This window comes from Bombina bombina, chromosome 6, assembly GCF_027579735.1.
Source record: "Bombina bombina isolate aBomBom1 chromosome 6, aBomBom1.pri, whole genome shotgun sequence".
NCBI lineage: Eukaryota > Metazoa > Chordata > Amphibia > Anura > Bombinatoridae > Bombina > Bombina bombina.
In genome coordinates this window covers 581,782,886-581,805,573 of record NC_069504.1, presented here as the reverse complement: position 1 = coordinate 581,805,573, position 22,688 = coordinate 581,782,886, and the positions used below count along the sequence as shown (strand labels likewise).

The 22,688-nt window shown below is 39.6% G+C and overlaps 1 protein-coding gene across 1 annotated transcript in view; it reads left to right on the top strand.

Annotated features, from left to right (window-relative positions):
• Positions 1–22,688, top strand: part of MPHOSPH10 (M-phase phosphoprotein 10) — a 94,505-nt gene that overhangs the window by 5,896 nt on the left and 65,921 nt on the right. Inside the window, exons 2-3 of the mRNA XM_053717554.1 lie at positions 3,526–4,177; positions 8,250–8,437. Coding sequence (XP_053573529.1) covers positions 3,526–4,177; positions 8,250–8,437 — 840 coding nt within the window. The remainder of the gene's footprint in view (positions 1–3,525; positions 4,178–8,249; positions 8,438–22,688) is intronic.

The window sequence follows — 22,688 nt, the reverse complement described above, 5'->3', positions numbered from 1 at the left end:
GAATCATGAACGTTTATTTTGGACTACACTGTCCCTTTAAGCATAATGTAGAGCAAGAATTGCTTGATCTTGTCATTGATTTATGGTATTTTATGAAGCAGTAGTATGCATGGGTTTATTGGGATTTGTGTTGATAAGGTTTTATTTATGTAGGTTATGACATTTTGCCAGAGGGTTCCCAATCTATCACAGTGCCACCAGATATGTAGAAGGTCCGCTTTTCCCCCACATCTCCGCCAGCACCTTCCAGTGGAATGTTTGTGGATTTTTTGAATCCTTATGTGAGTCAAGTACCAGTGCGATAGAAATTTAGACGCAGATGCTTTTTTATGGTGAAAGAATATCTTAGACCATTCTTTTTGTGTAATCTCTATGCCTAGTTCTCTGATCCATTTGTAGCTATAAGATGGGGAGAGGTTTTGTCCCTGATTATGCAGTTAGATTACGAACTAAGTGTCATTTCTGTTTGTGGGAGTTTATGTAATGTGCTAGTTGTCTGTGCGTGAACCATGATGGAAAGGCTAGTCCCTCTCTGTCTGCTAGTTCCTTTTGTGATCTGAGTTTACCTTCTAAGATAATACTGTGAAAAGTATTGTCTTTTATTTGTGGGTGATTATATGTGCATGGTACTTTTTGTGGTAAAAATGAGTTTTGTGTTGTTGATTAGTGGGGTTAAGGGTGATGATTTCGAGCATATATGAGTACTTGTGGCTATTAATGTATCCCATTGTGTGAATAGTTCTGTTTAAAGGGGATATTTTTGAATAATGGTGGTCTTTGTGAGGGCTGTATCCATGCCAGCCAGCCTATGTTATCTATTTGGAGAATATCGCTGTCTAGGTGTACCCATCGCTTGTTGTGTTTGGAGATGTTTTTAATGTGAAAGCGGCAGAATTGGCAAAAGACTGGATGTGGAAAGTGAAAGATCTGAGTCAAGTGTGACCCCAAGACATCGGGCATGCAAAGTTGGGGTAACGCTGCTATTATCAACAGTTGTGGGATAGAGATTTTTGAAGGAGGAGGGGAAATAAGCTACTCAGTTTTGGAGAGATTTAGCTTAAGATAGTAAGAGGACATCCTAAATAAAAACAAAAGTGGTTCTGGATACAATAGATAAAAATAATTAAAGCATTAGGAAAATAGTTTTTTAGTGGATTGCAAATAGTCCACTAGAAAACAATTATGAAAAAAAGGTTGCAATACGCTAAAAACAGCTAATTATTTATCTCACACTTATAAATATAACCAAATTGGCTTTAATTAAAAAAAAAAAATATATATATATATATATATATATATATATATATATATATATATATATATATATATATATATATATATATATATGAGAAGCGCTCAACCTGGGAACGAACATTAGCATAATAGCTTGTTCCATGGCCAGTTACCACCCAAGAAGCAGCCTCCTTTTTTTGCTCAACATGTGCCTTTCACAGAGAAGAACTTTCCTGAAGCATATCCGTCTGATCCTGACTTCAGAGTAAAGTCCAGCCCTGAAATACCGGGGCGACGACTGGGGCAAGCTGAAGCTGCTGCCAAGTTTAAAAGGTAAGTATTTTGATGAATTAAAGTGCCCCTGTTTTTAATCAAATTGTTTAAAACCGGGCACTTTAGCATCAAAATTTGCATTCACTTTAAGCCAGTCACCAACTTAAAAGGTGTACCAATGTTGACTGGTCCTAACACTGCAATGTGAAGTCTTTCTGGGCTGTAACATTCCTGCTTGAACTATGCATCTAAGAATGAGCCTCTCTGGCTTTATACACACTTCCAATGCACTATAATGAGAGCACCTGAGCAACTGCTCTCATATAGTGCATTGGACTGCTTCATATGTTGCGAAAAGCTTGAGTTCCAAACCTATATTTCCATGTAATGTAGGTTAAAACTGTGGAAATGACAAGTCTCTGGAGTGATATACCCACGCTGAACTGGACTTTATAACACAATGACACCTCTCGTTTGGTAAAAGCCTTAGTGGTTAAAAGGACAGTCAACTTAAAAAAAATATTTTTGTTTAAAAAGATAGATAATCCCTTTATTACCTATTCTCCAGTTCTGCACAGCCAACATGGTTATATTAATATACTTTTAACCTCTGTGATTGCCTTGTATCTAAGCCTTTTTTGACAGCCCCCTGATCACATTAATTTTTATTTATTATCTATTGACTTGCATTTTAACGGTGTTGTTCACAACCCACGGCGTGATCACAATGTTATCTATATGACCCACATGAACTAGCATTCTCCTGCTGTGAAAAGCAAATAAAAAAGAAAGCTTGTGATTAAGAGACTTAGAACAGGCAGAAATTTAGAGGTTTAAATGTCAAAGTATATTAATATAACAATGTTGATTGTGCAAAGCTGGGGAATGGGTAGTAAAGGCATTATCTATCTTATTAAACAATAACAATTTTGGTGTTGACTGTCCATTTAAGTCGTGCAATTTCCACACCTTTTAACCAAATTGAAACAGATACTGTACAAATTACCTCTATTCCACCGTTGCTTCTAACTCACAGCTTTGGTGCAAGCTTGTTTGGCACCACTTCCATAAACTTCCGATGCTTTGATCACATGGTCTTCATTGTGCTATAAAATCCAGTCCAGCGTGGGTATATAACTCCAGAGAAAGGGAAGGCAGTAGTTGTGAGGGGATTGAGGAGACAGGTAGTGAGGTGAGAGGAAGCTATAATGGCAGAAACTTCTTTCTTTGTATTATGGGCAAAGGAGCTGAATTGGTGAGTTTTGGATGTTTGCTAAGGGTTGAGGGGTTTGGAGACTAGTATGTTGAGAGATGACTTATTTTCTGATGTAGTCTGTTTTGATGTTTAACTGGTTGGCAAAATATTGAGCTGAGAGGTAATAATAGGAGATGGGCTGGACGAAGATGGGTATTAAAAGTGGTGAACTGACTTTTAGGTTGAAGAAAGATAGTAGATATGAGTAGAGAAGTAATCCTTTTTAGAGAGGTTAAGGGCAGAATAATTGGAGTCTAACTGAACTTGTAGTGTAAGAAGGCTGTTTGAATCATGAAAGGAAAAAAAATCGACTTCATAGCCCTTTTAAAGCGATTGTAAACACCTTGAGCTTTTAATATAAAATGTTTAGTTATGCATAGCAAAACAACTTTGCAATATTATTGTATTTATTTTGCTCACTTTTTTTTTTTTTTTAATCTATGAACCCTAAACAGGACATTACCAGAGAATTGTAGCTTCATGTATATGTTGCTCCTGATTTTCATCTGCACAGGGATGGTAAAACATTGTGACTCCCGAGCAAGACTTTATCTATAAACACATAGTTGGGTCAAGCATTTTGTGCAAGATGTTTTAGACCATTTTATTTTTTTCACTATGTCGTCCCTTTTTAAGGATATTTTACTTGACCTTAGGGTTCCTTTTCTAGGTGACCAGTATTTATTGTGCCCTGGTCTAGTACCTTAATGTTTAACTGTTATAACTTTTGTTATAATAATCTTTTTTTTTTTTTTTTTCTTAAGTGTGCAAGAGGGTTTGGCATCTGAATTCACCCGATTAACAAAGGTACTGTATGATTTGCACAAGTCTGATCATGCTCTTCAGGAAGGAAGCCCTCTGATAGAACTGGTGGTTGAGAATTTTGATGAAGAACAAATCTGGCAGCAGCTAGAACTTCAAAATAGTGCTGTTTTAGACTACTTCAAGAAAACTGTTAGTAAGACCATAAAGGAAAAAGACTTGTTTCTTGTGCAGCCGACTGAGGTGGAGTTATCTGATGAAGATCTTTCAGACGAACTTCAGACAAATACTGAAAGTGAAGATGAAGAAAGAAAAGAGAAGGACCACAAAATCAATGGCATTATTAAACATGCCAAAAAAACAAATGTGGAGATGTTTAGTGATGATGAAAATTCAGACATTGATTTTGATATTGATAAACAAGAGAAGCAAAGTAAGCAGAATCTGAATAAAAAAACAGCAAAAAAACCTTCTGAAAAGTCCATAGTGGATGACAGGTTTTTTAAGTTGTCAGAGATGGAGGCATTTTTGGAAGCAGTAGAGAAAGAAGATGGTAATGAGGATGAAGATGATGAAGAAGTAGATTATTTTGAGGATATCGAGTCTGATGATGAAGATGAGGAAGAATTTCAAATAGAAAATCCCAAAAGAAAGGTAATCAATGAGTGGTAAAAATATGTAACCAAACAGTAAATAGTATGTAAAATGTTATTTCAGCTTTTAGTATTTAAATGCAAGAACTGTATATTGTGCCTTGTTTCTATTCTAATATACATATTTAAGTGATAGTAAATTTAAACATGAAGTGACAAAAGATTTGAAATCTTTATAAAAAATTATATTTAGGTTAATTCATTGGGGCCGATTTATCATACGCTGCCGGCATTTAACATTGCACAAGTAGTTCTTGTGAACTGCTTGTGCAATGCCGCCCCCCTGCAGATTCTCGGCCATTCGGCCGCTAGCAGGGGATGTTAATCAAAGACCGCTGCTTCTTAACTCCTGTTTCCGGCGAGCCTGAAAACTCGCACAGAAACCAGGGGAACAGGGGCTATTCGGCTCATGTTAAATCGTCTCCATTGTCTATTTGTGAAAATACTTTATATCCTTCCTTAATGTATTCATGGTGTACTAAAACACCGTTCCAGCCACCTCCATTAAACTTACTTTTTTTTTTTTTCACTGTGACGTTAGGCAATCAGTTCCCTTACCATACAGCACTCGACATAAGGTACACATGCGCAATAGCTTGCAAAGGGAAATCAGAAACACAATAAGTGCAGTGTATTATATTGGTTAATATTACATATGTGCTCTTTATTAAAAAAAAAAAAAACACAATCAGCACTCAAATAGCGAGCAATGTTTATTTATAGCAATGCATGTGTGCTACTCTGACTCTCTGGAGCGCACATTGCTGCAGATATACAGACCAGATAGCAAAACGGGGGAGGGTGGAGGATCCAAAGAAAAACAACACAAATCTAAGTATATATTATAAATTGTTAGAATAGGAATTTAAAAGAAAAAAAACTTTGTGGTTTGTCTTACAATAATATACATTTAATACTGAGGCATTATAAGAGTGTTTGTTGCAATCACTTTAAAGGGACAGTCTAGGCCAAAATAAACCTTTGTGATTCAGATAGAGCATGTAATTTTAAACAATATTCCAATTTACTTTTATCACCAATTTTGCTTTGTTCTCTTGGTATTCTTAGTTGAAAGATTAACCTAGGAGGTTCATATGCTAATTTCTTAGACCTTGAAGCCCACCTCTTTTCAGATTGCATTTTAACAGTTCTTCACCAATAGAGGGTGTTAGTTCACGTATTTCATATAGATAACACTGTGCCCGTGCATGTGAAGTTATCTGGGAGCAGGCACTGATTGGCTAGACTGCAACTCTGTCAAATGAACTGAAAAAAGGGGCAGTTTGCAGAGGCTTAGATACAAGAGGTTAAAAGTATATTATTATAACTGTGTTGGTTATGCAAAACTGGGGAATGGGTAATAAAGGGATTATCTATCTTTTAAAACAATAAAAATTCTGGTGTAGACTGTCCCTTTAAAGTAGTGAGTATATCATTTAAAAGAGTATAGCATTTATGAAACTGTAAAATATACAAATTAGGACTTTACAAATGTGTTTCAAATTTAAGAGCCAATTCACTTTGTGGAGGAACTAGGCAAGTGAGTGTGTGTGTATAGATATATGTAAAATAACTCAAAGGAACACTCATGTCAAAATAAGCTTTTCTGAATCGGAGCATGTAGTTTTAAGACCCTTTCTAATTTACTTCCGTTTTGCACACTTTTTATATTCACATTTACTGAGCATTAGTGATGTCGTGAATAGTTCGCCGGCGAACATAGCATGTTCGCGTCCGCCACGGACGGCGAACATATGCAATGTTCGATCCGCCCCCTATTCTTTATCATTGAGTAAACTTTGACCCTGTACCTCACAGTCAGAAGACGCATTACAGCCAATCAGCAGCAGACCCTCCCTCCCAGACCCTCCTACCTCCTGGACAGCATCCATTTTAGATTCATTTGGAAGCTGCATTGTTAGTGAGAGGAGGGACAGTGTAGCTGCTGCTGATTTAATAGGGAAATCGATAGCTAGGCTAGTGTATTCAGTGTCCACTACAGTCCCGAAGGACTCATCTGATCTCTGCTGTAAGGACAGCACCCCAAAAAGCCCTTTTTAGGGCTAGAACATCAGTCTGCTTTTTTCTTTTTTTTTCCCTGTGTAATCTAATTGCAGCTGCCAGTACCCAAGATGGCCGCCAATAAGGCAGATGGGGAGGGTTAGAGAGCTGTTTTGGGGGGGATCAGGGAGGTTGGGGGCTAAGGGGGGATGCTACACCACAGCATATGTAAATATGCTAAAAAAAATTAAAAACCTTTTATTTTAGTACTGGCAGACTTTCTGCCAGTACTTAAGATGGCGGGGACAATTGTGGGGTGAGGGAGGGAAGGGAGCTGTTTGGGAGGGATCAGGGGGTCTGATGTGTCAGGTGGGAGGCTGATCTCTACACTAAAGCTAAAATTAACCCTGCAAGCTCCCTACAAACTACCTAATTTACCCCTTCACTGCTAGCCATAATACACGTGTGATGCGCAGCAGCATTTAGAGGCCTTCTAATTACCAGAAAGCAACATTTACAACCATTTGTGCCATAATTGCACAAGCTGTTTGTAAATAATTTCAGTGAGAAACCTAAAATTGCGAAAAAATTTAAGTTTTTTTTTTAAAATTTGATCGCATTTGGCGGTGAAATGGTGGCATGAAATATACCAAAATGGGCCTAGATCAATACTTTGGGTTGTCTACTACACTACACTTAAGCTAAAATTAACTCTACAAGCTGCCTACATGCTCCCTAATTAACCCCCTCACTGCTGGGCATAAAACACGTGTGGTGCGCAGTGGCATTTAGCAGCCTTCTAATTACCAAAAAGCAAAGCCAACGCCATATAAATCTGCTATAATGGCATGTCTGGCACACAGTGTTGGGGCAAGGGTCCATCTGACCACTGATACCTGGTCTGCAAAGCATGGTATATCACCTACACTGCGCACTGTGAAGCGGGCGTAACCCTTACACTACCTGATCGATACAACATCATACCTGATGTTTTAAAGCACGTTATTCCAAACAATTTAGGAATGTTAGGTGATTTATGCCCTTTATGGATTAAAACCAGACTCTGCATCAACTATGTAATTTTCCATGGGAGTTTTGCCATGGATCCCCCTCTGGCATGCCACAGTCCAGGTGTTAGTCCCCTTGAAACAACTTTTCCATCACTATTGTGGCCAGAAAGAGTCCCTGTGGGTTTTAAAATTCGCCTGCCTATTGAAGTCTATGGCGGTTCGCCCGGTTCGCGAACAGTTGTGGAAGTTTGCGTTCGCCGTTCGCGAACCCAAATTTTTATGTTTGCGACATCACTACTGAGCATGTCTACAATCTCACAGGGTATACGTATACTAGTCTGTGATTGGCTGATGTCTGTCACATGATACAGGGGGCCGGAAAATGGGAGAAATCAATTTGTCAGAAAAAATAAATCTACTGCTTATTGCATTGTCTTTTTATTATGCGCTTGTTAATTATGCAATTCTACTGCATTCATTGGTCCTTTTTAAAAGCTAGAAGTAAAAAAAAAAATCATTTTTTTTGACAGACTTGCATTTTAGCAAATCAGTGCTAACTCCACATTATCTATACGGCACACATGAACTGAAGCTGTCTAGCTGTGAAAACTATCAAAATGCACTGAGATAAGAGGCGGCCTTCAAGGGCTTACAAATTAGCATATGGGCCTACCTAGGTTTAGGTTTCAACAAAGAATACCAAGAGGACAAAGCAAATTTGATGATAAAAGTAAATTAAGAAGTTGTTTAAAATTGTATGCCCTATCTAAATCATGAAAGTTTTGACTGTCTCTTTAACTGTCATTGGTAGATTTAAAAATCTAGAAATAATGAACTATAAACAGAGGCTGCAGCTCCAGAGCAGGCTTAAAGGGACAAGGCAAGAATACATGGTTGTAGTTGTAAAGTGACCTGGGTGTGGTGTCAAAATCAAGCATCCTTTATTCTAACTATATCATAACTATATCATATTTTACTTTGGCATCATTATAATGGGCTACTATTTTCTTTTCCTCTCACCCTTTGTAATGACTCTAGCAATATGTCCTAATTCTTTTGCAGGCACCTTTAAGTTCGAGAGACCTTCAGTATAAAGACTTCTTTGATTCTGTGGATGAAGATGATCAGGGAGAGAGTCAGTCAAATGAAGAAAGAGAGAGGGAACTTTTAGATGGGGATCATTTAGCAGAAGTTGACCCTGAAGAAGATGATGATGAAGAGGAAGGAGATATTGAAGAAATGATTTCCGAGTAAGAGTTGTGCACTTCTATGTATGCTTTTGGGCTGTGAGATTACTATGGACATTGTATTTATTCTATAGCGTACTTGAAAGATCAGTAGTTAAAGGGACACTGAACCCAATTTTTTTCTTTCGTGATTCAGATAGAGCATGACATTTTAAGCAACTTTCTAATTTACTCCTATTATTAAATTTTCTTTATTCTCTTGGTATCTTAATTTGAAATGCAAGAATGTAGGTTTAGATGCCGGCCCATTTTTGGTGAACAACCTTGGTTGTCCTTGCTGATTGGTGGAAACATTCATCCACCAATAAAAAAGTGCTGTCCAGAGTACTGAACCAAGAAAAAGAGCTTAGATGCCTTCTTTTTCAAAAAAAGATAGCAAGAGAACGAAGAAAAATTGATAATAGGGGTAAATTAAAAAGTTGCTTAAAATTGCATGCTCTATCTGAATCATGAAAGAAAAAATTTGGGTTCAGTGTCCCTTTAAGTGCATATATGTGTGTGTATATGTGTATGTATGTGTGTGTGTGTGTGTGTGTGTGTGTATATATATATATTTCTTTCATGTAATTAGCAAGAGTCCATGAGCTAGTGACGTATGGGATATACATTCCTACCAGGAGGGGCAAAGTTTCCCAAACCTTAAAATGCCTATAAATACACCCCTCACCACACCCACAATTCAGTTTTACAAACTTTGCCTCCGATGGAGGTGGTGAAGTAAGTTTGTGCTAGATTCTACGTTGATATGCGCTCCGCAGCAAGTTGGAGCCCGGTTTTCCTCTCAGCGTGCAGTGAATGTCAGAGGGATGTGAGGAGAGTATTGCCTATTTGAATGCAGTGATCTCCTTCTACGGGGTCTATTTCATAGGTTCTCTGTTATCGGTCGTAGAGATTCATCTCTTACCTCCCTTTTCAGATCGACGATATACTCTTATATATACCATTACCTCTGCTGATTCTCGTTTCAGTACTGGTTTGGCTATCTGCTATATGTAGATGAGTGTCCTGGGGTAAGTAAGTCTTATTTTCTGTGACACTCCAAGCTATGGTTGGGCACTTTGTTTATAAAGTTCTAAATATATGTATTCAAACATTTATTTGCCTTGACTCAGAATGTTCAACTTTCCTTATTTTTCAGACAGTCAGTTTCATATTTGGGATAATGCATTTTAATTTAACATATTTTACCTTAAAATTTGACTCTTTCCCTGTGGGCTGTTAGGCTCGCGGGGGCTGAAAATGCTTCATTTTATTGCGTCATTTTTGGCGCGGACTTTTTTGGCGCAAAAATTCTATTTCCGTTTCCGGCGTCATACGTGTCGCCGGAAGTTGCGTCATTCTTTGACGTTATTTTGCGCCAAAAATGTCGGCGTTCCGGATGTGGCGTCATTTTTGGCGCCAAAAGCATTTAGGCGCCAAATAATGTGGGCGTCTTTTTTGGCGCTAAAAAATTTGGGCGTCATTTTTGTCTCCACATTATTTAAGTCTCATTATTTATTGCTTCTGGTTGCTAGAAGCTTGTTCACTGGCATTTTTTTCCCATTCCTGAAACTGTCATTTAAGGAATTTGATCAATTTTGCTTTATATGTTGTTTTTTTTTCTTTTACATATTGCAAGATGTTCCACGTTGCAACTGAGTCAGAAGTTACTACAGGAAAATCACTGCACAGTGCTGGAGCTACCAAGCTAAGTCTGCTATAAACTTTTGGTATCTGTTTCTCCAGCTGTTATTTGTATTGCATGTCATGTCAAACTTATTAATGCAGATAAAATTTCCTTTAGTACTGTTACATTACCTGTTGCTGTTCCGTCAACATCTAATTTTCAGAGTGTTCCTGATAACATAAGAGATTTTATTTATTTTAAATCCATTAAGAAGGCTATGTCTGTTATTTCTCCTTCTAGTATACATAAAAGTCTTTTAAAACTTCTCTTTTTTTCAGATGAATTTTTAAAATGAACATCATCATTTTGATGCTGATAAATCTTTGTATTTGTCCAAGATGGAATTTATTCGTTCTTTACTTAAAGAAGTGTTATTTGCATTAGAAATAGAGGATTCTGGTCCTCTTGATACTAAATGTAAACGTTTAAATAAGGTAGTTATTCCAGAAGTGTTTTATCTCCCTGATGCTATTTCTGAAGTAATTTCCAGGGAATGGAATAATTTGGGTAATTTATTTACTCCTTCTAGACGTTTAAGCAAATTATATCCTGTGCCATCTGACAGATTAGAGTTTTTTGGGACAAAAATCCCTAAGGTTATGGGGCTGTCTCTACTCCTGCTAATGTACTACTATTCCTATGGTAGATAGTACTTCATTTAAGGATCCTTTAGATAGGAAAATTGAATCCTTTCTAAGAAAAGCTTACTTATGTTCAGGTAATCTTCTTAGACCTGCTATATTTTTAGCGGATGTTGCTGCAGCTTCAACTTTTTGGTTAGAAGCTTTAGCGCAACAAGTAACAGATCATAATTTTATAGCATTATTATTATTCTATAACATGCTAATAATTTTATTGGTGATACCATCTTTTGATATCATTAGAGTTGATGTCAGGTATATGTCTCTAGCTATTTTAGCTAGAAAAGCTTTATGGATTAAACTTGGAATACTGACATGTCTTCTAAGTCAACTTTGCTTTCCCTTTCTTTCCAGGGTAAATAATCATTTCGTTCCTTTCCTCACAACAAGGAACAAAAGCCTGATCCTTCATCCTCAGGAGCGGTTTCAGTTTGGAAACTATTTCCAGTTTGGAATATATCCGAGCTTTATAGAAACCTATAGCCAGCTCCTAAGTACCTCTGAAGGTGCGGCCCTTATTCCAGCTCAGCTGGTATGGGGCAGATTACGTTTTCTTCAAAGAAATTTGGATCAATTCCGTTCTTAATCTCTGGTTTCAGAAACATTGTTTCAGAAAGGTACAGAATTGGCTTCAAGTTAAGGCCTCCTGCTAAGAGATTCTTTTCTTTCCCGTGTCCCAGTTAACACAGCAAGGCTCAGCATTTCTGAAATGAGTTTCAGATCTAGAGTTGGCTGGAGTATTTTTGCCAGTTCCAGTTCTGGAACAGGGGCTGGGGTTTTATTTTATCTCTTCATTGTACCAAAGAAGGTCAATTCCTTCAGACCAGTTCTGGATCTATCGTTATGTTAGGATACCAACATTCAAGATGGTTACTGTAGGACTATCCTGCCTTTTGTTTAGCAAGGGCATTATATGTCTACAATAGATTTACAGGATGTGTATCTGCATATTCCGATTCATCCAGATTACTTTTAGTGTCTGAGATTCTCTTTTTAGACAAGCATTACCAGTTTTGTGGCTCTACCGTTTGGCCTAGCCTCAGTTCCAAGAATTTTTTTCAAAGGTTCTCGGTGCCCTTCTTTCTGTATTCAGAGAATAGGGTTTTGGTATTTCCTTATTTGGACGATATCTTGGTACTTGCTCAGTCTTCTCATTTTCGTAGAATCTCATACGAATCGACTTGTGTTGTTTCTTCAAGTTCATGGTTGGAGGATCAATTTACCAATCAGTTCATTGATTCCTCAGACAAGGGTAACCTTTTTAGGTTTCTAGATAAATTCAGTGTCTATGACTCTGTCCTTGTCAGTCAAGAGAAGTTTAACATTGATATCAGCTTGTCAAAACCTTCAGTCACAATCATTCCCTTTGGTAGCCTTATGCATGGAAATGTTGGGTCTTAGGACTGCCGCATCAGATGCGATCTCCTTTGCTCGTTTTCACATGCGACCTCTTCAGCTCTGTATGCTGAACCAATGGTGCAGGGATTACTCAAAGATATCTCAATTAATATCTTTAAACCGATTTTATGACACTCTCTGACATGGTGGACAGATCACCATCGTTTAGTTCAGGGGGCTTCTTTGTTCTTCCGACCTGGACTATAATCTCAACAGATGCTAGTTTTACAGGTTGGGGAGCTGTGTGGGGGTATCTGACGGCACAAGGGGTTTGGGAATCTCAGGAGGTGAGATTTCCGATCAATATTTTGGAACTCCGTGCAATTTTCAGAGCTCTTCAGTCTTGGCCTCTTCCGAAGAGAGAGTTGTTCATTTGTTTTCAGATAAGACAATGTCACATCTGTGGCATACATCAATCATCAAGGAGGGACTCACAGTCCTCTGGCTATGAAAGAAGTATCTCGAATTTTGGTTTGGGCGGAATCCAGCTCCTGTCTAATCTCTGCGGTTTATATCCCAGGTATGGACAATTGGAAAGCGGATTATCTCAGTCGCCAAACGTTGCATCCGGGCGAATGGTCTCTTCACCCAGAGGTATTTCTTCAGATTGTTCAAATGTGGGAACTTCCAGAAATAGATCTGATGGCTTCTCATCTAAACAAGAAACTTCCCAGGTATCTGTCCAGATCCCGGGATCCTCAGGCGGAGGCAGTGGATGCATTTTCACTTCCTTGGAAGTATCATCCTGCCTATATCTTTCCGCCTCTAGTTCTTCTTCCAAGAGTAATCTCCAAGATTCTGAAGGAATGCTCGTTTGTTCTGCTGGTAGCTCCGGCATGGCCTCACAGGTTTTGGTATGAGGATCTTGTCCGGATGGCCTCTTGCCAACCGTGGACTCTTCCGTTAAGACCAGACCTTTTGTCTCAAGGTCCTTTTTTCCATCAGGATCTGAAATCCTTAAATTTAAAGGTATGGAGATTGAACGCTTGATTCTTGGTCAAAGAGGTTTCTCTGACTCTGTGATTAATACTATGTTACAGGCTCGTAAATCTGTATCCAGAGAGATATATTATAGAGTCTGGAAGACTTATATTTCTTGGTGTCTTTCTCATCATTTTTCTTGGCATTCTTTTAGAATACCGAGAATATTACAATTTCTTCAGGATGGTTTAGATAAGGGTTTGTCCGCAAGTTCCTTGAAAGGTCAAATCTCTGCTCTTTCTGTTCTTTTTCAACAGAAAGATTGCTATTCTTCCTGATATTCATTGTTTTGTACAAGCTTTGGTTCGTATAAAGCCTGTCATTAAGTCAATTTCTCCTCCTTGGAGTTTGAATTTGGTTCTGGGGGCTCTTCAAGCTCCTCCATTTGAACCTATGCATTCATTGGATATTAAATTACTTTCTTGGAAAGTTTTGTTCCTTTTGGCCATCTCTTCTGCCAGAAGAGTTTCTGAATTATCTGCTCTTTCTTGTGAGTCTCCTTTTCTGATTTTTCATCAGAATAAGGCGGTGTTGCGAACTTCTTTTGAATTTTTACCTAAGTTGTGAATTCCAACAACATTAGTAGAGACATTGTGGTTCCTTCATTATGTCCTAATCCTAAGAATTCTAAGGAGAAATCGTTGCATTCTTTGGATGTTATTAGAGCTTTGAAATATTATGTTGAAGCTATTAAGTCTTTCCGAAAGACTTCTGGTTTATTTGTTTCTGGTTTTAGAAAGGCCAGAAAACTTCTGCCATTTCTTTGGCATCTTGGTTGAAATCTTTATTTCATCTTGCCTATTTTGAGTCGGGTAAGACTCCGCCTCATAGGATTACAGCTCATTCTACTAGGTCAGTTTCTACTTCCTGGGCGTTTAGGAATGAAGCTTCGGTTGATCAGATTTGCAAAGTGGCAACTTGGTTCTCTTTGCATACTTTTACCAAATTCTACCATTTTGTTGTATTTTCTTCTTCTGAAGCAGTTTTTGGTAGAAAAGTACTTCAGGCAGCGGTTTCAGTTTGAATCTTCTGCTTATGTTTTTCATTAAACTTTATTTTGGGTGTGGATTATTTTCAGCAGGAATTGGCTGTCTTTATTTTATCCCTCCCTCTCTAGTGACTCTTGTGTGGAAAGATCCACATCTTGGGTAGTCATTATCCCATACGTCACTAGCTCATGGACTCTTGCTAATTACATGAAAGAAAACATAATTTATGTAAGAACTTACCTGATAAATTCATTTCTTTCATATTAGCAAGAGTCCATGAGGCCCGCCCTTTTTTGTGGTGGTTATGATTTTTTGTATAAAGCACAATTATTCCAATTCCTTATTTTATATGCTTTCGCACTTTTTTCTTATCACCCCACTTCTTGGCTATTCGTTAAACTGAATTGTGGGTGTGGTGAGGGGTGTATTTATAGGCATTTTAAGGTTTGGGAAACTTTGCCCCTCCTGGTAGGAATGTATATCCCATACGTCACTAGCTCATGGACTCTTGCTAATATGAAAGAAATGAATTTATCAGGTAAGTTCTTACATAAATTATGTTATATATATATATATATATATATATATATATATATATATATATATATATATATATATATATATATATATATATATATTAAAGGAGCTGCAGGAATATCTGGTAAGTACTGGCTGTGTAGTACATGTGACAACAATCTCACGTATTCTTTATATGTCTGGGCTATGGGGTAGAGTGGCAAGACGAAAGCCTTTTCTTACGAAGATAAACATCCAAGCCAGGCTACATTTTGCAAAAACACATCTGAAGTCTCCCAAAAGCATGTGGGAAAAGGTGTTACTGTCTGATGAAACCAAGGTTGAACTTTTTGGCCATAATTCCAAAAGATATGTTTGGCGCAAACACTGCACATCACCAAAAGAACACCATGCCCACAGTGAAGCATGGTGGTATCAGCGTCATGCTTTGGGGCTTTTTTTCTTCAGCTGGAATGGGGCCTTAGTCAAGGTAGAGGGAATTATGAACAATTCCAAATACCAGTCAATATTGGCACGAAACCTTCAGGCTTCTGCTAGAAAGCTGAACATGAAGAGGAACTTCATCTTTTAGTATGACAACAACCCAAAGCATACATCCAAATCAACAAAGGAATGGCTTCACCAGAAGAAGATTAAAGTTTTGGAATGGCCCAGACCTTAATCAGATTGAAAATCTGTGGGGTGATCTGAAGAGGGCTGTGCACAGGAGATGCCCTCACAATCTGACAGATTTGGAGTGTTTTTGCAAAGAAGAGTGGGCAAATCTTGCCAAATCAAAATGTGCCATGCTGATAGACTCATACCCAAAAAGACTGAGTGCTGTAATAAAATCAAAAGGTGCTTCAACAAAGTATTAGTTTAAGGGTGTGCACACTTATGCAACCATATTGTTTTATTTTTATATTTTGTCTTCCCTCTACCTAAAACATTTCATTTTGCATTACAATGTGATTCTACTTATCTTATATTTCATTCCGATAAGGTAGTGTTGCGTACCAAACCTGGTTTTCTTCCTAAGGTTGTTTCTAACAAGAATATTAATCAGGAAATTGTTGTTCCTTCCTTGTGTCCTAACCCTTCTTCTAAGAAGGAGCGTCTGTTACATAATTTGGACGTAGTCCGTGCATTGAAGTTCTACTTGCAGGCGACTAAGGATTTTCGTCAAACATCTTCATTATTTGTTGTTTTTTCTGGGAAACGTAGGGGTCGGAAAGCTACGGCTACCTCTCTTTCTTTTTGGCTGAAGAGTATCATCCGTGTTGCATATGAGACTGCTGGACAGCAGCCTCCAGAACAAATTACGGCTCATTCCACTAGGGCTGTGGCTTCCTCATGGGCATTTAAAAATGATGCTTCTGTTGAACAGATTTGCAAGGCTGCAACTTGGTCGTCCCTTCACACTTTTTCCAAATTTGATACTTTTGCCTCGTCCAAGGCTGTTTTTGGGAGAAAGGTTCTTCAAGCAGTGGTGCCTTCCATTTAGGTTCCCTTTCTTGTCCCTCCCTTTCATCCGTGTCCTATAGCTTTGGTATTGTATCCCATAAGTAAGGATGAAATCCGTGGACTCTTCGTATCTTGTAAAAGAAAAGGAAATTTATGCTTACCTGAAAAATGTATTTCTTTTACGATACGACAAGTCCACGGCCCACCCTGTCGTTTTCTAAGACAGGTCTTTATTTTTGTTAAACTTCAGTCACCTCTGCACCTTGGCTTTCCCTTTCTCTTCCTAACTTTGGTCGAATGACTGGAGTGGGAGGGAAGGGAGGAGCTATATATACAGCTCTGCTGTGGTGCTCTTTGCCTCCTCCTGCTGACCAGGAGGCGATATCCCATAAGTAAGGATGAAATCCGTGGACTCGTCGTATCGTAAAAGAAATAAATTTATCAGGTAAGCATAAATTTCCTTTTTTATACAGTATTGAAAATTATATCCCCATGAGGGAAAGGTAAGCTGTTTTCAGTAAAAGAGGAATCCAAGCTTGCATAAAGGGCTCATAGTTACTGGTGACAATAATAGGAAAAAACGTTTTGGTTTAATTACAAATAAAACGTTTTTTGAGGGACTTTAAGGGGTCTTTGTGGCTTGTTTAAGGGTTATTAACCCACATGGCTAGATTAATAAACACTCTGTGGTGTTTTTTAGGCCCCATAACATCGAGTGAGGTGGGACGGGCCTATTTTCAGTTGCACAGTTTATTTACCTCAGAAGCATCCAGCTACTTCTCCAGAGATTCCTGCTGTATTTGAAGGTGCTGAACGTTATTTTACTGGTTTTGAAGTTTTTTCAATCCGGTTTTTACATTAAGGGGTTAATTGTTTATTTGCATAGTGGTGCAAAGTTACTAAGGCTTTATGATGCTACTGTAAAAATTTTGTTTTGTTTACTGCTTTTTTACACTGTTTTTCAGAGTTTGTGCAGCTTTTTTTCTGTTATTTTCTTTGATTAAAGTGTTTTCCAAGCTTGTTTGTTTCATTACTAGCCTGTTTAACATGTCTGACACCAAGGAAAATCCTTGTTCTATGTGTTTAGAAGCCATTGTGGAACCCCCTCTTAGAATGTCTCCCACTTGCACTAATATGTCTATAAATTATAAAGAGCATATTTTAGCACTTAAAAATATTGCAATAGATGATTCTCAGTTAGAAGGAAATGAGGGTTTAGCATCTAGCTCTCCCCAAGTGTCACAACCAGTAACGCCTGCACAAGTGACGCCAAGTACCTCTAATGCGTCAAATTCATTTACTTTACAAGACATGGCCATAGTTATGAATAAAACCCTCACTGAGGTTTTCTCTAAACTGCCTGGTTTACAAGGAAAGCGTGACAGCTCTGGGTTAAGAACAAATGCTGAGCCGTCTGACGCTTTAGTAGCCGTATCCGATATACCCTCACAATGTTCTGAAGTAGGGGGTAAGGGATTTGTTATCTGAGGGAGAGATTTCTGATTCAGGAAAGACGCTCCCTCAGACAGATTCTGATATGACGGCCTTTAAATTTTAAGCTTGAACACCTCCGCTTATTTTGTTCAAGGAGGTATTAGCTACTCTAGACGATTGTGACCCTATAGTGGTCCCAGAGAAATTGTGTAAAATGGACAGATACTTAGAGGTTCCTGTTTACACTGATGTTTTTCCAGTCCCTAAGAGGATTGTGACTATTGTTACTAAGGAGTGGGATAGACCAGGTATTCCGTTCGCTCCCCCTCCTGTTTTTTAAGAAAATGTTTCCCATATCTGACACCATACAGGACTCGTGGCAGACTGTTCCTAAGGTGGAGGGAGCTATTTCTACTCTTGCTAAGCGTACAACTATACCTATCGAAGACAGTTGTGCTTTCAAAGATCCTATGGATAAAAAATTAGAGGGTCTCCTAAAGAAAATTTTTGTTCATCAAGGTTTTCTTCTCCAACCTATTACATGCATTGTTCCTGTAACTACTGCAGCTGCTTTCTGGTTTGAGGCTCTAGAAGAGGCTCTCCAGGTGGAGACTCCATTAGAGGATATTATGGATAGAATTAAGGCCCTTAACTTGGCTAATTCTTTCATTACAGATGCCGCTTTCCAAATGGCTAAATTAGCGGCAAAGAATTCAGGTTTTGCCATTTTAGCACGCAGGGCGTTATGGCTTAAGTCCTGGTCTGCTGATGTGTCATCAAAATCTAAGTTGTTGAACATCCCTTTCAAAGGAAAGACCCTATTCGGGCCTACACTGAAAGAAATTATTTCAGACATCACTGGAGGGAAAGGCCATGCCCTCCCTCAGGCTAAAACAAATAAGATGAGGACCAAACAAAATAATTTTCGTTCATTTCGGAACTTCAAAGGTCCCGCTTCAGCTTCCCCTCGCTTCAGTCTCTCTCTCACTCTCTCACTCTCACACTCTCTCTCTCTCACACTCTCTCTCTCTCACACACTCTCTCTCTCTCACACACTCTCTCTCTCTCTCACACTCTCTCTCTCTCTCTCACACTCTCTCTCTCTCTCTCTCTCTCTCTCACACTCTCTCTCTCTCTCACACTCTCTCTCTCTCACACTCTCTCTCTCTCTCTCTCTCTCTCTCGATGTTCACGATTCCTGGGCTTTAGAAATTGTGTCCCAAGGATATCTTCTGGACTTCAAAGACTCCCCCCCAACGGGGAGATTTCACATTTCTCAATTGTCTGCAAACCAGACAAAGAGAGAGGCGTTCTTACGCTGTGTAGAAGACCTACATACCATGGGAGTGATCCGCCCAGTTCCAAGAGCGGAACAAGGGCTAGGTTTTTACTCCAACCTGTTTGTGGTTCCCAAAAAAGAGGGAACTTTCAGACCGATCTTGTATCTCAAAATTCTAAACAAATTCCTCAGAATACCATCTTTCAAGATGGAGACTATTCGGACTATTCTTCCTCTGATCCAGGAGGGTCAATATATGACTACCATGGATTTAAAGGATGCGTATCTACACATCCCTATTCACAGAGATCATCATCAATTCCTCAGATTCGTCTTTCTGGACAGGCATTACCAGTTTGTGGCCCTTCCTTTCGGGTTGGCCACGGCTCCCAGAATTTTTACAAAGGTGCTAGGGTCCCTTTTGGCGGTTCTAAGACCGCGGGGTATAGCAGTGGCGCCTTATCTAGACGACATCTTAATTCAGGCGTCGACTTTCCAGCTAGCCAAGTCTCACACGGACATCGTGTTGGCTTTTCTGAGATCTCACGGATGGAAGGTGAACATAAAAAAGAGTTCTCTCGTCCCTCTCACAAGAGTTTCCTTCCTAGGGACTCTGATAGACTCGGTAGAAATGAAAATATTTCTGACGGAGGTCAGAAAATCAAAACTCTTAACCACTTGCCGAGCTCTTCATTCCATTCCTCGGCCATCAGTGGCTCAGTGTATGGAGGTAATCGGACTCATGGTAGTGGCAATGGACATAGTTCCTTATGCCCGCCTACACCTCAGACCACTGCAACTATGCATGCTCAAACAGTGGAATAGGGACTATGCAGATTTATCTCCTCAACTGCATCTGGACCAAGAGACCAGAGATTCTCTTTTCTGGTGGTTGTCTCAGGACCACCTGTCTCAGGGAATGTGTTTCTGCAGGCCAGAGTGGCTCATAGTAACGACAGATGCCAGCCTGCTAGGCTGGGGTGCAGTCTGGAAATCCCTGAAAGCACAGGGCTTATGGTCTCGGGAGGAATCTCTCCTCCCGATGATAAACATTCTAGAACTGAGAGCAATATTCAATGCGCTTCAGGCATGGCCTCAGCTAGCTGCGGCCAAATTCATCAGATTTCAGTCGGACAACATCACGACTGTAGCCTATATCAATCATCAAGGAGGAACACGGAGTTCTCTAGCGATGATGGAGGTAACCAAAATAATCCGATGGGCGGAGGATCACTCTTGCCATCTCTCAGCAATCCATATCCCAGGGGTAGAGAACTGGGAGGCGGATTTCCTAAGTCGTCAGACTTTTCATCCGGGGGAGTGGGAGCTCCATCCGGAGGTATTTGCCCAGCTGACTCTGCTATGGAGCACATAAGAATTGGATCTGATGGCGTCCCGACAGAACGCCAAACTTCCTTGTTACGGGTCCAGGTCCCGGGATCCCCAGGCGGTACTGATAGATGCTCTAGCAGTGTCCTGGTCCTTCAATCTGGCTTATGTATTTCCACCGTTTTCTCTCCTCCCACATCTGGTTGTCAGAATCAAGCAGGAGAGAGCTTCGGTGATTGTGATAGCGCCTGGGTGGCCACGCAGGACTTGGTATGCAGACCTGGTGGACATGTCATCTGTTCCACCGTGGACTCTGCCAATGAGGCAGGACCTTCTAATCCAAGGTCCATTCAAGCATCCAAATCTAACTTCTCTGCGTCTGACTGCTTGGAGATTGAACACCTGATTCTATCAAAGCGTGGTTTCTCTGAGTCGGTCATTGATACCCTGATTCAGGCTAGAAAGCCTGTCTCCAGGAAAATCTATCATAAGATTTGGCGCAGATATCTTTGTTGGTGTGAATCCAAGGGTTACTCATGGAGTAAGATTAGGATTCCTAGAATTTTGTCCTTTCTCCAAGAAGGATTGGAGAAGGGATTATCAGTTAGTTCCTTAAAAGGACAAATATCTGCTTTGTCTATTCTTTTACACAAACGTCTGGCTGATGTCCCAGACGTTCAAGCGTTTAGTCAGGCCTTGGTCAGGATTAAGCCTGTATTTAAACCTGTTGCTCCACCATGGAGCCTAAATTTGGTTCTAAATGTTCTTCAAGGGGTTTCGTTTGAAACTATGCATTCAATAGATATTAAGCTTCTATCTTCGAAAGTTTTGTTTTTAGTAGCTATCTCTTCGGCTCGAAGAGTTTCTGAGTTATCTGCTTTACAGTGTGACTCACCTTACCTTGTTTTCCATGCAGATAAGGTGGTTTTGCGTACCAAACCTGGGTTTCTTCCTAAGGTTGTTTCTAATAGGAATATCAATCAGGAGATTGTTGTTCCTTCTCTGTGTCCTAATCCTTCATCAAAGAAGGAACGTCTGTTGCACAATCTTGATGTGGTTCGTGCTTTAAAGTTCTACTTACAAGCAACTAAAGATTTCCGTCAAACATCTTCATTGTTTGTTGTTTATTCTGGTAAACGGAGAGGTCAAAAGACTACGACTACCTCTTTCTTTTTGGCTGAAAAGCATCATCTGTTTGGCTAATGAGACTGCTGGCCAGCAGCCTCCTGAAAGGATTACTGCTCATTCTACTAGAGCAGTGGCTTCCACATGGGCTTTTAAAAATGAGGCTTCTGTTGAACAGATTTTTAAGGCGGCGACTTGGTCTTCGCTTGATACTTTTTCCAAATTTTACAAATTTGATACTTTTGCTTCTTCGGAGGCTATTTTTGGGAGATAGGTTCTACAAGCAGTGGTGCCTTCCATTTAAGGTACCTGTCTTGTCCCTCCCTTCATCCGTGTCCTAAAGCTTTGTTATTGGTATCCTATAAGTATGGATGAATCCGTGGACTCGATACATCTTACAAGAGAAAACAGAATTTATGCTTACCTGATAAATTTCTTTCTCTTGTGATGTATCGAGTCCACGGCCCGCCCTGTCTATTTAAGACAGGTAGTATATTTTTTATTTAAAAAATTTCATTCACCACTGCACCCTATAGTTTCTCCTTTTTCTTCCTAGCCTTCGGTCGAATGACTAGGGGTTGGAGCTAAGGGAGGAGCTATATGGACAGCTCTGCTGTGGGTGCTCTCTCTGCCACTTCCTGTTGGGAAGGAGAATATCCCATAAGTATGGATGAATCCGTGGACTCGATACAACACAAGAGAGAGAGAAATTTATCAGGTAAGCATAAATTCTGTTTTTATAATATCTTTTCATGTGACAACACTGAAGAAATTACACTTTGCTACAATGTAAAGTAGTGAGTGTACAGCCTGTATAACAGTGTACATTTGCTGTCCCCTCAAAATAACTCAACACACAGCCAATAATGTCTAAACCGTTGACAACAAAAGTGAGTACACCCCTAAGTGGAAATGTCCAAATTGGGCCCAATTAGCCATTTCTCCACCCCGTTGTTGTGTGACTTGTTAGTGTTACAAGGTCTCAGGTGTGAATGGGGAGCAGATGTGTTAAATTTGGAGTTATCACTCTTACACTCTCTCATACTGGTCACTGGAAGTTCAACATGGCACCTCATGGCAAAGAACTCTCTGAGGATCTGAAAATAAGAATTGTTGCTCTACATTAAGATGGCCTAGGCTATAAGAAGGTTGCCAAGACCCTGAAACTGATCTGGAGCACGGTGAGCAAGACCATACAGTTGTTTCACAAGACAGGTTCCACTCAGAACAGGCCTCGCCATGGTCGACCAAAGAAGTTGAGTGCACGTGCTCAGCGTCATTTCCAGAGGTTGTCTTTGGGAAATAGAAGTATGAGTGCTGCCAGCATTGCTGCAGAGGTCCATACGACGCACACGGCATCAAATTGATCTGCATGGCTGTCGTCCCAGAAGGAAGCCTCTTCTAAAGATGATGCACAAGAAAGTCTGCAAAC